Source organism: Nesoenas mayeri (assembly GCF_963082525.1).
Source record: "Nesoenas mayeri genome assembly, chromosome: 3".
Taxonomy (NCBI): Eukaryota; Metazoa; Chordata; class Aves; order Columbiformes; family Columbidae; genus Nesoenas; species Nesoenas mayeri.
The window spans coordinates 34,118,528-34,136,408 of record NC_137544.1 but is presented as its reverse complement, the minus strand read 5'-3'; the positions used below and the strand labels follow the sequence as shown (position 1 = coordinate 34,136,408).

Sequence of the window (17,881 nt, the reverse complement as noted above, 5' to 3'; positions counted from 1 at the left end):
CGGGCTGCGAGCTGAACATGAGCCTGCAGTGGCTCTGACAGCAGTGAGGGCCCACAGCGTCTGGGCTGTGTCGGCAGGAGCACTGGCCTAGGGGAGGGATCACTCCCCTATACTCAGCCCTCGTTATTCTGCACCTAGGCTATTGCTGCCCATTTTGGGCCTCCAGTAAAAAGGTGTTGATAAACCGAAGTGTGTTCAACAGGGGCCACCCAGATGGCTGGGGTTGCAGCATCTGCACTGTGAGGTAGGTTGAGTGAGCCGGGCTTGTTCAGCCTGGGAAACAGATGGCTTCAGGGGGACCCAACAGCAGCTTCTAGTGCCTATGGGGAAGGTACCAAGGAGACAAAGCCAGGCTCCTGGTGGTGGGAGGACTAAAGGCACTGAGCATAGCATGAAACAAGAGAGGTTCAGACTGTATATAAGGAAAACTTTATCACCATGAGCAAGGAGCAGAGCAGGTTATCCAGACAAGTTGTCTAGGTCTCTGTCACTGAAAGTTTTCAATACCTGACTGAATATTGAACCAACAACAGACAACTTGGTTTGACCCCACCGCTAACCTTGCTTTGAGCAGGAGGTTGAACTTGAGGTCCCCTCCAACCTGAATTCCCCTACGATCTTGTGAATGACAGCTAAATGTTGCACCACAGTAAACGATGAAGGGTTACTCTGTATCAGCTAACAATGCGTGGATAACTGAAAGAAAAAAATAAAGGTTACAGGTCTGAAACACGGTAAAATTTCACTTCCACGTTTACCAACATATACAACCATAACTACCTCAAAAAAAAAAAAAAAATCAGTAAATCACAAACAGATTATAAAAATATTCCAAATTAAGTTTACAAAAATATTCTGAGACAGTTCCCTTCAAAATCCCACCCATGTAAAATCCTTTAGTGAATAGAACAATCACTGCAGCATTAGAACAAAAATTTATTTTCCCCATAATTTTTGTATTCTCATAAAGAGAAACATTCTACCATAAAAATATTTTTAAAATATATGGAGACAGGTGCGAAACAGTCACCTGGGAAGCTAAGAATGTGGCAGAGTAACAAAATACAAAATCATAAACTGTTATTATGCTACTAATTAATAAGTACTACTAATTCAACAGTATAAATATATAACTCAACCATATGTGTGTGCATATATACATATATATAAAAGGCTGAACAATTTGCATTTGCAGAACATCAGCATTTTGCCAAAATCTAAAGTACATATACTATTTACAAAAAGGAAATCAGCAAGACAAAAGACAGACGCTGGAACTGTTACTTCTAAAACTGAGGTGAAACACTCCAGGGAGTAACGACAGGTCAGATCAAGTGTTGTTCTAGTGTTTCCTATTCTGTAGGTCTACGACGTGCTAAGGTCAGCACATGAGACTTTGAGATTATTCTTCTGACACTTTCTCTGCATCTGGGACTCATCTTTGGAGGCCAGCCATGTAAAAGTTGGGTGTCAACATACATATTTAGTAAGTACTTTAAGATTTAGTTGAAGTCCAAGCTGCAGGAAGATTTCTTCCAACTGGGTCACAAATCCTCACCTGTAACAGGTAACTCCAGAGACTGGCTCAGTCATCCTGTTTTATTTCAAAACTGAAGACAGAGACATTTACTCAAGTTATATCTAACAGTCATTGGTCAAGGGCAGAAATTGTCTGAAGAGCATGAACTTACACCTAGGATTTCCTACTCCTAAAAACAGAGAAGCTATCACAAGGGTGGGATTTAGTTCTCACATTAAGAAACTTAAATATACGTTCTTGTCAGTGAGCTACCCAAGCTCCTGCTGTCATCACCACTTGATTCAGTTGCCTAAGCAGACACATTTGGTCACAGTGCCACTATAGATGCTCCAGGCTATCAGAGGCATCTACACAAAGAGAAAAAATGTGACACAGGAATTAGAGAAGATTTGCAGTCCTTTGGGTCAACAGATGTAGATCCTGCCCAAAACATAAGGGTACTTCGTGTTTCATAGTTTAGGCATCCCAGCTGCACGGAGACATCTAAATGCACGTCTACCTCTTCGCATCTTCATCTTGAGGTGAGTCCCATCATGGTGAAAAATCTCTTCAAGAAACACAAGACAATGATATATCTAGTAACTATTTCGGTTGCAGAGGTTATTGCTCCCACCAAATCTGAGATACGGTCACTAACACGGTTCAGCTGCGCTATTTAATTTTTCACTGAAGTGGATAAGGAGAGACCAGGTGACCAGTTAAGAGCATTTTTGCAGAGAGGCCAGTTAGTGTGTGTCTAAATTGCTGCAATGGCATCAGAAGGGGAACCCTCTCTGCCCCAGAACTTTCAAGGCTGCCTGACAAACTGTTTCAAATCTCTGTCAGAGTGTAAGTACCATCTCTGGACACAACCTCCCTCTCTCTGTATGCTGTGAAAAAGACTTCAAAAGTCGTATCTCAAGTCAGCAGTTACTTCAAAACTTATCAAGGATGCATGTGTTTCCCAAAACACCCATTGCTATAGAGCTTACTGGTGAGAAAATGCTACAATTTGCAAATAAGAAAATATGTGTCCTTTTGTGCCTAAGTTGCTTTACTAATAACAAAAATATTTTTTGCCAATAGATCAGCAAATATGCAGTGGTGTGCAATCTAGTGTTGAAACTTTTCTTTAGAACAGGAGTCATGAAACAATACACAATTTTGCCATTATGCAGATTTCAGTATCCTCCTGTGTTTTGTGTCTTTTCTTTAAAAAACGCTTCTGAAATAATTTTTGGTTTTGAAAATTAAAATTATCATTTAGATACCAATCAGTTTTGTTTATTCCTTTCCTTATTTTTTTTTTGTAATCATGCTTTCAGTGCTGCAGAGGGAGGTGGAAGAACTGATACTCTACCTTAAAGAAACAAACACATAAGGAAAGCAGTAACAAAAAGGGCACAGTAGTTCCTCAGTGGCTACCAAAATTACATACTTATTTAACTTTATTTTCTTTAATTTGGCTAAACTTATCTGATATTCTAATGTAAATACTCAGGAACACTTGTTTTGCAAATCAGAAATTTCTGTTGAAAGAAAGTTTGCTACAAGAAGGCACTAAACAAATGTTACCTTATGACATATCAAGTACAAAGTTTAAGAAACAGAACAGTGGCCAGTGTGTAAATAAGTATAATAATCACTTTTTGGGGAGCCAAAGTAACTTGTTTTGTAAATATTAATATATTTTACATATATAGAAAAACAAAGGTTTATCTGAAATAAATGCATTCAAATGAACAAGACAAATTATTTAGAGTATTAAAAAAGTTGTGTTTCAGAGAATTTTTCTGACAAAAATTGATCTGATGAAACAAATGCAAGAGGAAGGAAAAGCACTAATGCCAAAAATATTTAATACTTATGGTGGATATGCACTGCTAAGAGACACAATAAAACTCAAATTATGGTTATCTATTAGGAAAAATGCCATTCATCATAATAGTTACCCTCTAAATTTATCAAAGACTGTAGATTAGTTAAGGTATTATTGGACTCACATTTTAAAGGCCTTTTACGTTTAATATTTCTGTTAAAATATGTTACATTAATTATTATACAAATATAATTCCACCGCATAGAAATAAAAATTTAAAAATCAAATAATACATAAATATACAGAGGGGATTTTATCAATATTCATTAATTTTGAACAGAGTTTAAAGTACTCATTAAAGGAGTTAAATTTATTCAGATTAGATCTTCAAAACCATTAGTCAGCTCAGACTAAATTAGGCCTACTCAGCCTACTCTGCCTACCCTTAAGCATACATGAGTAAAGCCAAGCAGTATACAACTTTCTTGCATTCATTGTAAAACTGAGCAACAGACTTTATTTTGCTCAGGTAACAATAGTTTCTGGTTTAATAAAGAGTTAAGTCTGTCCTATAAGAATTTGTAGTGATAAGTTACCAAGTTTAAAAATAAACATTTTATTTCCGCCCACCAGCCATTGTCTCTAAAGCACACAGAAGCTATACAGCTCTAAAAGGACAGACATTAGTTTCCTAACTTGGAAGCTCTACACACATCTTGACTTCAAAAGTCATAGCATTAATTTTAAATAGTACCTGAAACAACTTTCTTTGTTGCCATTTTCACTGTGTATGCAAGCGCCAACATATTGGTTTACATTATGAGAAACGGGATTTATTCAAAATGGCACCTGGATTATTACATTTTTTCCTATATAAATTGCATTATCATTGAAACTGCTGTATAGCATAGTAGTTTAAAGTAAATGCTTTCCAATAATAACAATCTTCCTGCCTGGCTCAAAATTTTTCCAATGCAATCCCACAACAAATACACTGCTAAAAAGTAGGCTGCTTGTTTTAATCAATTTGTATTTGAGCTGAGTTCAAAAGAACACTCACTCTCCATAAATATAAAGAAAACAACGGGAATTCATCTGAGAGGTGAAGAATAATTTGATCAAGGTTCCTCAGAAATTTGACTTTTTCTTCTCCATCATAGTCTGAGCTTGAAATGTTACTTTCTTCTGTCTCATTTTGAAGAAGTTGTTCCAGCATCATACACAAAGGAAAAATGTTCTCATATTGGGTAATGTCATACATGGCCTGGATCTGGGAATAAAGAAAAATTGACAGGTAAGCACAGTGTGAAACTGTTTCTACAGCCACCATCCCAGATGACATGTTACAAAATAACATTAAACTGTGCAGTAGTGGTTATATAATCAGAATGGCTATATGCTCACCATGATTACTTCTAAGAAACGTTTCCCTTTTTGTGATAACAGCCAAATAACTAACTCATACTACCAAATGAAAAGTCAACACAACCTCCTGTTCATGAGTTAGAGGGTTTTTTTCTACCTAATTATCCATAGGCTGTGACATACAACAATGATCTACAGATAAATAACAACAACAGCTTTGTTTGTTTTAGGCATATAATTTAAATCAGTGGGTTTCTGTTTTCTGAGAAATAAAATAAACACGTAAAAGAATATTTTTTTTACTCTCAGACAGTAATCTATTCAAGTGACATCTCTAGAAAGCAAATAAAAAGTCCAAGTTATCAATCTCCATGGAAAATACACGAGCTAGTACCACATATCTGAGTCAGTTAAAAAGTGGAAGAGTCATTTTGTGAAATAAGGTCAGTGACCAAATTAGAAATGCATTAAAAGCCTTACCGCTTTATCTAATATAAATTTACATGTCCTGTGTTCAGAAACTGCAATTTCAAACCAAAGCTTTCAGAACCTCTGCCATACGTAGGGAATAACTGATAAGATAAAAAATTCTGTGTCTTCCTTAACAGCAAAATCTACCAATAACATGAGATTACCTTGTTCTGAAAAAGGCTGCAATTACAGTAGCTAGATGATCACAACTAAAAGGTAAAATCATAGCTGCTATAAAATTAATTATATCTTTTAGGAAATGGACTAATACCTCTAGTGAGCCTAAACAAGTGTGTATGCCTGCGGTACAAAGCCAGATGGGTCTTGGCTTTGACATGGGTCTATGAATCAGTATCAAATCACTTTACTCACCCTAAACCTTATACCGCTAGACTTCCAAAGAGTGATATTTATTACATCATAGTTGTTTTTACATTGTAAGTAATTTTTGATTCCACTAGAATCTAACAAAAAGACAGCACTTTACCTTCCTCAGGTAAGGCTGCTACTATCAGCTGCTCAGGGACTGCTCACTTTGCCTGAGTGAGCCAGAAGATCTTAAACCTAAAATCTGTGTTGAGGCTCCCCAGGGCAATGCCTTTCAGGTAACCTCCCACCTCAGGGACACTATAGCCATCCTATTGCAAAGCCTCAATGTAGCAAAGTCATTTTGCTGAGTTTTCTAGATATCTTGAAAATTAGGTTGATTGCTGACAAATATGGTCACTAGTCTTGCATGATCTAGTTCCATCTCTCTGAAATCTGGTAAGAAAAACCTGCAGTTCAAAAGCTGCTGCCAAGAATTTGATAGACATTCATATCACAACAGACAGCAAAAAATATGAAAAGACAATTAAAAGTATACAAATACTTAATAAGTCAAATTATACCATATTGTATAATTAGGGAAAACCTTATTCTAAAGCTGAGGTTAGCAAGACAGTCTGGTTCTTCAAATACCAATCATCTGACTCTAGGACAACCTATTTTGATTATTTTGACTATTAGTGAATGCTGGTGAGAGAAATGTGTTTATTTTGCTTATTTGACTAAATTACAGCTTTCTAAGTTGAGAAAAAAACTAGTATTAATGATTACCTGAATTTCTAGGGAATAGATGATTTCAAAGGCCAATAAAGTCTGCTCTTGAGACTTTCACAGAATCACAGAATGTTAGGGATTGGAAGGGACCTCAAAATATCATCTAGTCCAATCCCCCTGCTGGAGCAGGGACACCTAGATGAGGCTACACAGGAAGGTGTCCAGGTGGGTTTTGAATGTCTCCAGTGAAGGGAGACTCCACAACCCCCCTGGGCAGCCTGTTCCAGTGTTCTGTTACCCTCACTGAGAAGAATTTTCTTCTCAAATTGAAGTGGAACCTCTTGTGTTCCAATTTGAACCCATTACCCCTTGTCCTACCGTTGGTTGTAACCGAGAAGAGCCTGGCTCCATCCTCGTGACACTCACCCTTTATATATTTGTAAACATTAATAAGGTCACCCCTCAGTCTCCTCTTCTCTAAGCTAAAGAGACCCAGCTCCCTCAGCCTTTCCTCATAAGGGAGATGCTCCACTCCTTTAATCATTTTTCAGTGAAGGAGTCATCTGACCAAACACAGGCATCAACAAGCTTAGATTGTTATCCTTGGTTTCTGTTTTAGTCAACAGAGGGAAGCAGGGGGTGGGACTCAATTGCTTGAATGTAGCTATGTATATATATTTTGTATGTCCAAGGTTACCCAAGGCACATGCATGAGTAGAGCTTTACATCAGAGTCAGCATCTGTAATCCAGCGTGGTATTAGATATCTGAGTTTTGGTGACGGAGTAGGTCCCAGGGTCTTTCAGGATGTAATTCGTCGCATTCTAAACTAGACCCTCAGAAGTAACATCTTGAAACTCTTCACTGTGATTAAGCATGATTGTGCCCAGAAAAATGACTATGAAGAAACATAAATTGAAGTTTTATGCTTTTAGTTCCTGTAATTTGGATATTAGAAGTACAATGCTACAAGCAAAAACCTTTGTTTGATTCCTAAGTGTCGACCTTGTAAATTCACTCAGATCTTCGTTTTGCATGAGGAATCAATAGAAAATGTTTTAGAAAGGCAAATTATGCCATTTCACTAATCCCCCTAACCTCAGGCTCTTCCAAGCAGTTAAGCAACTGTGTTACTTTCAGTAGGTCTTGAAAAGTGCCACTAATTGCAATTTAGTAAACTATCAAATTGATTATGGATAATAGAGACCACAAGCTAACTAATTCTCTTTCCTCTGCAAATACTACTGCACTAAAGGAAAATTATTTTAGCCACACAGAACTGACTTTGAACAGAAAGGGTAAGTCTGATGGAAAGGAGGAAGTATTTTTTTTGAGCTAATCGCTTTTCAGGAGACAAATGCACTCTGCAATATTGTTTTATAAAACCAGGAAAACAAAAATCAGTCCAGAACATTTTGTAACTTAAGGCTTGTTAAACTTTCCAACCCATTGAATAATCTGAACAAAACCTGTCTCCATTTCTTTTGTTAGATGTCTTTTGTAGACTAATTGCAATTACTAGCAATGCAAATTTATGACACAAAATTTCTGGAGACATACCTTTATTGTTACCTAATAGTGCAGTCAGATAACAGACCTATTCATCTTGCTCACCAGTGTGTAGACTATAATTCCAGAATAGATTAGTACCAGCTTTAAATAACTTCAAGACTAACTCTGTTTTTCAGAAAGAATTCTAAGATAATTACTCTTTTTACAAATCAGATGGGTGTGCAATACATATTTTGGACATTATTTTTTTGTGGGATCAGTCCTTGTCTGTTGGAGAGGGTCTGGAGAAGATCATAGGGCTGGAACAGCTCTCCTATGAGGACAGGCTGAGAGAGTTGGGGTTGTTCAGCCTGGAGAAGAGAAGGCTCAGAGGAGACCTTATTGTGGCCATTCAGTACTTAAAAGGAGCCTGTAAGAAAGATGGGGCCAGACTTTTTAGCAGGGCATATTATGACAAGATAAGGTGTAATGGTTTTAAACTAAAGGAGGGAAGATTCAGGCTATGTGAGGAAGAAATTTTTTACAACAAGGATGTTGAAACACTTGCACAGGTTACCGAGAGGTGGTAGATTCCATCCCTGGAGACATTCCAAGCCAGGCTGGATGGGGCTCTGAGTAACCTGATGTAGTTGAAGATGTCCCTGCCCATTGCAGGGGGTTGGACTAGATGACCTCTGAAGGTCCCTTGCAACCCAAACTATTCTGTGGTTCTATGATTCTTGACGATTCTTCCTCACCAAGTATTTGGAAATATGTTTCTTAGCAGTAAGATGCATTTTGCAGACACCTCAGTTTCAAATTTATCTTTTGAGATTATTTTCCTATTATGATTTCTCAATCCAAACAAACTTTTCAAAGTTAAATGCTTTTAAAAGAATGGTTAGTGATACAAGATCGAGGTTTACACAAGATGGAAAAACAAGGGGACAAGGATCTCCTGGCTGGATTTGATGATCTGCTAATCAGAAGTTACATATTTACATCTCCAGAATGCAGGAAGTGGCAAAGCTTTTCACTGAAATGAATTTTCCAAGCTTCTCCTGCATTGCAGGATGACCACCTGGAATAGCTCACATATTTACTACTTAATCTGAAAGAAGAGAAGAAGTTCTCTGTCTTCTTTACAATGCTGTCCTAAAAATCAGTACTAATATGTTAGAGGAAACTGCTCAGAAATGTAGGCAGCAATGACAGAGCGCTAAAAAGCCACCTGTGTGCCAGGTCCCTGGGACTTCATTATACCGACTCTTTGCAAAGCAACAGATCAGACAGCCCTGGACAAATTCCCAAGCCACTGCTGTCTTAGCAGACAGATTTAGAGTTGGAGTCTTCAGCAATTATGGACAAAAATTAGGGATCTGAAAACACAGAACTGAAGTAACCTTCACAGAATGGTGGATGTCACTTCTGAAGGTTATTCAACCAGACTGAGAAAAAACTCAAGTGATATTCTAAGTGCAACTTTTTGCACTTAGTGCAATTTTGCACTTAAGAGTATTTTTGTTTTCATATCTTAGTGGTGTGTGCACATTTATATAATTTATTCAAATGCTCTCAACAACAGCAATATAAAGCAAGAACGGGAGAACAAATATTAGCTTGGAATAAATTCTCTACAATTCTTAAGCCATTTACTAGCTGCAATGTGTATTTCTAGTGGTGTACTTTGTTTAGGCTGGAAATTTCACATGCAAAAGACAGACGCTTGCTTCTAAGTAGAGGCAAAAAACTTTTATTTCTTTTATGTCTAAAAGAACCTACAGAATGGAGACAATCCTTTACTAGTGCAAATACACATTAAGATGAAATGAAAGAGAGTATGTTCATGGCAACTAGTATTTGTTCCCATGCAAGACAGATGTTTCTGCAGGCTATAGCTGAAGCATCAGCAACACCTGTATGCTTTCTGGAATAAGTCAGAAACAGCTCTAACTGGGGAAATCTGCTTTTTGGTTTAGAACGGAATGTCGAAATGCTGAAATTTCTGACAAAAATAATTAAAATTAATCTAGAAGCACCATTATGTTTGATTAATGACAAAAAGCTTTCCTCCCTACAATTCAGTTAACAACTGTTTAGGCTTTTTAATCCTATGAAGATAAAAAGTTTAAATGTATATTGCAATAAATAATTATACATAACACATATATGCTATATAAAATACTGACATATTTATATTATTTGAATCAAACAAACTGGAAAGATGAGTGTTTATACACCCATGCTTTTTAGAAAGGGATAAATTTGACATCTCTAGAAGATATATCAAGTCTATAAATGGAAAGATATTTGATAGCATCACTTTTTAGAAAAAGGTTTCTAATTCATCATAATGGAAACTAAGAAAGAAGTGATTGGCTGAAAACTCCACCAACAAGGGATCAGCATTTAGTAAATTCTGTATGTTTGCAGTTTCTGTTTGTAAAGCTAAAAAAACCCCTATGTTTTCAGTAAAATCAACTCTGTTGTACTCTGTGTGTCCAATCTGAGTCAGAGGTTAAAGGAAGTATATTTCAAGATGACTGAATTGTTTCCTCAGGTGATAATACATCCTCTCTTTTTATGAACAAAGAAGATTAATTCTCACAGGCACTCCTGTTTTTGCCCCTTCATTTTTCCTTTGAGAAATCCCTAACCAGTCTACTCGTTGCTGTTCATGTCCTAAATACAATACAAATAGCTTTTTAGAGTGTGTCTTGTAGAGTTGGATAACAGGCATTTTACTTCAAAGTAACAAGGAAAGTCTTTTAACTGGATGTTTCCTAAATGTGGAAATAACCTCTGTGTGGATCATTAAAATTTACAAACCCAACAATACTCATTGCTTAAGAAACCACACAGTAGGATAAAAGATGTTATCTCTAATTGCTGTTTAGTGTTTAAATAACATGCTGATAAGCATCTCTAAAATATTTAAGGCAGGCATGCATGAAATACTTTAGCAGAAATCGTTTTGTTCTGATTTTAATACTATTAAGTTAAAAGGTAATTAGCTTACAAATTGCCATGACTCAGGATTCAGCTTTTAGGTGATTAGCATTTCTCTTTAATTGCTTTTTGTTTTGTGATTTTGAAATGCATATTCCCCTAACATTCCTCCCAATTATCATAATCCTCATTAACCACATCCATATTCACCTGCCAAGAAAGTTCAAACTGATTTACACCCCCTTTCAGTATCTAAAGCAAAATTCACACCACTTACAACTCCTTATTTAAATTTATACCACCCCCCAAAAAAAAATTTCAAGGTATTTTGATCTTTTATTCAATGACATCAGAAAAATCTAGTTGTGTCATCTTTATTCATACTATCACTTTCTTCTCAAGCAGCTCCCTAAAATTCAATGATTCTGCAAACAGATCAAGACCAAGCATGCCTGCAGAAAGGGGCAAGGAATTACTAACATTTCAGAGAAGTTAAGTTCCAGAGGAGGGACCATCAGTTAAACTCTTAGAACAAACAAATCTGCAGCTCCAGCATATGCAGTGACCACAGTTCCGAGCAACGTTTGGCCAACAGCACTTTGGATGTCCTGAGCAGCCTCATAGCAGGGAGGTTGCAGAAGCAACAGTAAGAATCTTGTGAAAACGATGTCTGCCAAGATGCCAATTCGGCATACCCTGGAAAATACTTTTGATAGCGAAGAGAATGAGTGCTTTAAATTCTGTCACCCAAGGGGAAGATGCTTATCCCTGAGACACCTGTGCATCGTGCCTCTTCCACATATTATTTAGCAGGGTCATCTGTTACGAGATCTTAATATGACACACGGAATTACAAGAAATTCCCAAGTCATTTTAAGCAATATTACTCTTATCTAGCAATATGATTCCCACAGTATACTGTAAGAAATTAAATATAGTGGCAGTAGAGCATTCAAGTTTCCATTTTGGAGTAAGAATCATAACAACTGCCTTGAAAACAACATAAGAAAGACACAGAAAGCTTTAAAAAATAAATTCTACTCCCCGTTATCCTGTTAAAGGGAGAGAAAATATGAGCCACTAAGAAATCTCATTTGGAGAGAACAACTGAAAAATGAATGTATGAACCTTCTTGGAATAATGGGAATTTATCAGCATATTTTACTCCAATCTATGAGGCATCATTTTCAACTATCACTACTGTCATATATGTTATTTTTGAAATCTATTCTACTATTAAAAAAAAAAATCAAGTCTTAAAAGCTGAAGGCTTCCTCTCCGCCCCCCCGAAAAAAATCTGAAATAAAGATTATGAAAGTATCGTACTATGGTCCTTTCAAATCAAATGGGCTACTTAAGCATATTTCTAGTTAAAAAAAAAGAGTAAAGTTCTAGACCAGACAGTGGCATGCAAATTCACTTCAGGGAAACCAGGGAAAGAAACAAACAAAAATGATTAACAATTTAACAAATCTTTTTCAGTTTTGAACACTTCAGTATTAGAGAAAGTGTGTTTGTTGGTTTTTTTTTTTTGTTACTTCCATTCCTGTAAACTCACAGGAAAACAGAACTGTAGGAGAGGAAAGAGGCTTGTCAATTCAACTCTGAAGCAAATTCCCCTGGTTTCAGCTCCCTCGAATGTGTGCTTCCCTCCAAAATGGTGTCTTACATACAATTCACAATGACTTTTGACTCCAATCAGTCATCAAAACCTGACAACAGACTGTACTGCATTGTTCTGCCTCACTTTCCACCCCATCTTCAGAGTCCTTTTGGGACTTCTATTTCTCTATCCATGTTCTGTTTAGTTTTCAGGGAGTCAAAGGGTGGGAGACAGATGATAATACAGAAGTGGTTATGAATAAGCTGCTAATTACTAGTGGAAAGCGAGACAATGACAAAGACTAAGGCTCCAGCACATAAACATCCAGATTTTATAACTAGAAGGTCAAGTATCACACCAAAGTTATTCTAACACATCAAAAAAGTCAAAAAAGGAGGAAGAATATAAACCTGTCAACCCATCATTTTCCCCATTTAGTAGCTGCTGCCCATAAGAAAAACAAGGAGTAGGACAGAAAGGAGCTCTCACATTCTTTTTTCAAGTGCTGTTTAAAGTGGTAAGGAAGGTCCTCCTGACCAAAAACCCTACGGTGCTTTGATTGTAGCTGATGTTTGAACGGGTCTTCCTAGACAGAACTTGGTTCTGTTCACAGGCAGATTTGTCTGTCCTTCAGGGTTTCCACTCAGTTCCCTGGGTCAGCCTTACACACAGCAACCTTCTGTTTTTGGCAAAAATGTGAAAGGTAACACATTCATAACATCACTTCATTGTCTGATGTGTGTTTCTTTCGTTTACCACAAGCAAGTGTAGGAGTACCATATGCAATAACTGTATCATTACAATAATAGACGTTGTTTGTTGACATAAGAAATGTCATAAACTATACAGCAATTCCAGTAATCTAAGCGAGTCTTGAAAGTAAATATCACACATATAACATTTTTATAGCTAAAGAATGACACTAAGTTATTAAAATTAAGTTTTGAGAAAAAACAACAATAAAAAGTCCTCTATTAATTAAAATCACATCAGAAAGCAATGGATTGCTGAAACATACAGCTATATTAGTTTCAAATGATTTACTGACAGAAGTTTCCATATCTTCAGAAAACACACAGAAGTACTGAAAATAAACAGCAATCATTTTACTTAAATGGCTGTAAAAAACACAATCCTGACAGTAATGCAAGATACATCTTTATTAGTACTTAATCATGATTAATTCATTTTATAAAAGAAGCTTTTGAATATGCTTTTCAAATCATAAGGCATTTTTTTCCCTGAAAGTATGATAACCTTGCCTCACATTCAGCTTGACTTCCTAAAATCATCTCTTCCAATACTAGGGATTGAAAGCATCAAACGAAACTAGCAGGTGGCAGATGCCTGGTCTGAAATCAAATCAAAGTAGTAGGTTATCACACAACATGGATTTAAACTGCTTGCCACAGGATACTGTGAAAGCTCAACACATGCATGGGGTGAAAAGAAACAGCCATATGACAGTGATATCCACTGACACACATGTAAAACATCACCTTCCACCTTACAGCAAATTGCTGGAGACTGGGGGAATGTTCCTGGAAACTTCTCCAAACTCTTCCCTGAACCTCTGTTTTAACAACTGCCAGAAGCAGAATATTTGACCTCTGGTCCAACAGCATGGCCATTCTTGCCTTCTATCTCCAAGTCCACTTTGGTGCCCTGACCACTACGACCATTACATTCCTTCAGAGAAGAAAATGCCCATCCCTTTCCCAGGCAAACTAAAGCTTGTTTTTAGATCTGGAAGCCAGCTCTATACACACCACAAACTACTTCAGTTTCAGAGACTTCAGTCCTTCCCATAAAGCCAGAGAATCCACCACTCCAGGTTCAGAATCACAGAGAAATCTACGGAGTTTTGGACAAACTGAAAACGCATTATGTACTCAAAGCTTGTGTTTATCTGCTGCAAAAGAAAAGAGAAAATCGATGAAAAATAAGACACAATACAAATATCTAAAAAAGAGCAAGAGGAGTGATCCCAGGCACTGTCCTATGTGAGGAAAAGGACAAAGCTTGTTGGAACACAAGCCTAAGATTTGTAAGAAAAAAAGTAACATCTGCTTTCTGAATCACTTTCATCCAATAAATCAAACTCCCTGTATACTTTTCATAAAAAAGAAAGGATAATGCTAAAGAAGATAGGTTTCCTTCTTGTTCCTCTTCCATAGAGGCTGAATATTGTATAACTGTTCAAGGCAGTGTTCAACCAAACCAACCATTGCCTTTGGTTTAGAAAGCAGTGTTATTTTTATCTACTCATCCTTCCTCTTGCTTTGGAAAAAACCCTACATTTTATTGTACAGAAAAAATCTTTAGGAAAATATTTATATTGCATATTAACATAATGTTGCCACAAGCCAGTTGCCTAAAATGGGTATTTCCCTTAGCTATTACTATGAAACAAGACAGCAAAATATGGTGTTTCTATTACTTTAACATCTGCCTAAAACATATCAAAACTTCATATAAGTTAGACAAGATAGACAAGTAGTGCTACTTTCTTATTTAATTAATTTAAAACTATGTGGACTATGTATGTAGAAGAAATCTTGAGTGGATTAACAGAATTTAAGAACATGATAATGTTGTTTATTCAGCTTAAATATGTGAGAAATTACAGAAGCAAAATACTTAATTGAAAATCACACAAAATATAAATTACGTGACATGGTTTAACCCCAGCGAGCAACTAAGCATCACACAGCTGCTCACGCACTCCCCCTAGAATGGGATAGGGGCAAGAATCAGGAGAGTCAAAGTGAGAAAACAGGTGGGTTGAGATAAAAACAGTTTAAAAAGTAAAGCAAAAGTCACACACACAAGCAAAGCAAACCAAAGAATTTATTCACTGCTTCCCATGCAGCCATCTCCAGGAAAGCCGGGCTCCATCACACATAATGGTTACTTGGGAATACAAACTCCATCACTCTGAATGTCCTCCCTTTCCTCCTTCACCCAGTTTTATATGCTGAGTGTGACAGCATATGGTATGGAATATCCCTGGGGTCAGTTGGGGTCAGCTGTCTCACCTGTGTCTCCTTCCAGCTTCTTGTGCACCCCCAGCCTACTCACTAGTGGGGTGTTGTGAGGTGCAGAAAAGGCCTTGACTCAGTGTAAGCACTGCTCAGCAATAACTAAAACATCCCTGTGTTATCAACACTGTTTCCAGCACAAATCCAAAACATAGCCCCATACTAGCTACTATGAAGAGAATTAACTCTGTCCCAAACAAAATCAGAACACACTGAAGTCATAAGTACACCACAGTGTATCTAAAAGTTTATATACGTGCTGTAAAGCTTGATTTTGGAAGCAATTAGTCCTTTGACTAAAACATGACAAAACAGAAAATGGAACAGATTGCTTCCTACAATTTTTTTAGGCTTTACAGAAACTAAACGAGTATGTCTGTGAGAAAATACGGTTTCTCTTTCAAATTTTACTCCTCCATTTATTTTCCACTATACTCTTCTGGAAAACCCCAAACCAGTAGTTTTAGACATTTTCAATTTTTTTTTTTTTTTCTTTTTTCTTTCCTTCAAATGCTCCAGCAGCACAGTAGTGTAAAGACAGGTTTTTAAGAGCATCAGAGCAGCAGTTTAGAGCTTGTGAGTGTCACAATGAAACCAGTGATGGAAAGCAGTGATATACAGATCAAGATTAGCTCTCTAAAATCCATCATGCCAGGAGATACTCTAAAGACAGGTACATTTAGAAAGATCCTTTTGAAACCAAAAATCATCTGCAGCTTGTGTGAAAATCGCAGCATCCTGGAAAAACACAAAAAAGCAAAGTAAACTTGAAAGAGATTAAACTATAAACTTGCCATCAGAAGCCAACTAGATTTTCTTCCAATTTTTGAAGCAGGAAAGGTAGAAATATACAGGAAGGATTATGTACAAGAAAACGCTTATAGTTCTAAAAGCTATGATCATCTGTTCATGGAAGAATCACTGAAGAAAGATCTGTGATCTGAGCATTTTTATTATTTAGTGAAACATACCAGGTCATACCAAGCAAATGCAAGTCCAAGGGCTTCCTATACTTAAATCTGGGATAGCTTGACTCCCACTCAAGTAGTTTGGGCAAAGTCCTCTGCTATGCAAGTCATAGTCCGTGCATGGCCAAACTTGGCATCTGGATTGTTCTGAAAATCTCAAGTGCGTCAGCTGGCAATGGCACAACCGTTCTTAACTATAGGAATAGATTTTTGATAGTGCATAAGTAAGCCAGACTTTGGATGTATAGCACCACAATTTTCAGCAAGCACGCAGTCATTTACAACAGGTCTCACTCCTTGTGCTACCAGGATGACATAGAGCAATGATGAATCTGGAAACGTCAGGGTTTGAAATGACCTGGAAGAAAGCTGAAGAAAATTTACGAAGACAAGCACGTGATTTTTCACTCCTTGGTACCATTTCTTATGCCAAACCTTCAACACAGCTCAGTAAGACCACCTAGAATTGATAAGTAGTGGAGAAGTATAGACTCATTTAACCTTCATAGAATCTGTTTGAAAGATAATGTTCTGCAGTTGAGTTGGATATGTAAGAGGTGGGTACCCTAGCAAAAGTACAGATCATTTTATCAAATGGTTGTGCTAAGCCAAAGACCTAAGAACAACAAAGCTAAAAATGACCAGAAGTGCACTCTATTGCACTGAGTTCTCCCAAAAGGAGACTATTGCACCCAAACTACAGTGATCTCAAAGAAGTTTAAAGCAACTAAGTTTGAAGCAGAAGCATCAATTCAAGAAACAATTAGAAATAACAGCCCAATTGGAGTTCAAAGTACATTCAAAGTCAAAAAGATTGGAAAAAAGCCCAATGAAACAGCATTTGCATCGAGAAACCTAAAATACAGTGTTTTAGGCAAATGATTGAGGTGTCTTGTAGACCTCTTACACTATGCTGACATTAATATACCTGCAGGGACCCATATGGGACCCTGATGACAGTAAGCTGAAGTTTCCAGAAACAGATTGTAAGTCACAGGAACACAGTATGATAGCTGCATAAAAATAACGTCATGGTATCAGAAAACACAAACTAGACAGTGAACAGCAGACAACTGGAGCAACAAAACAGTGTGTTGGTCTGCGATATCACTGGAAGTCAAGAACATACTTGCACTTGATGGAACTGAATTTTGTAGAAAAAGAATTGAAATCCACTTTTCAACTAAGGTCGTTACATCCCCTAATGGCCTGAACCAGCCATAATATTAGGTGAATTACATCTGAAAACCTCTCCTTAGTCTTCCTTAGCAGTTACAACCTGCTCTCCCATCCATTTTCCCTGCTGTCCCCTCTTCTCCATCCTTATGTCTCTTCCTTTTTTCCCCTCACTCATCGCAAGAAAACAGAAAGTAAGATAAAGTTTCCCAGTGGTATGATCATGTTCTGGGTCATGAGTGAAACCACAAGAATCTTAAATACACAGGAGGTTGCTTTCATCAATCACCACAAACTATTTTGCTCTTGATGTCTCTGAATTCTGAATCTGAACAAAATACAACTTTTAAAATTTGATTTGGGCTTCCCACAAGAACATGGTGTTGAGAAAAAATAGATAAATAATAAGAAAAATCAAAGAGTAGAAAATAATGAAATC

General features: G+C 37.0%; 1 protein-coding gene across 1 annotated transcript in view; it reads right to left on the bottom strand.

Moving 5' to 3' along the window:
* Positions 1–4,356: 4,356 nt before the first annotated feature.
* MEI4 (meiotic double-stranded break formation protein 4) overlaps positions 4,357–17,881 on the bottom strand; it is a gene marked incomplete at both ends in the record, with an annotated part of 69,981 nt that continues 56,456 nt past the window's right edge. Inside the window, one exon of the mRNA XM_080341401.1 lies at positions 4,357–4,608. Within this exon, the coding sequence (XP_080197527.1) occupies positions 4,357–4,608 (252 nt within the window). The remainder of the gene's footprint in view (positions 4,609–17,881) is intronic.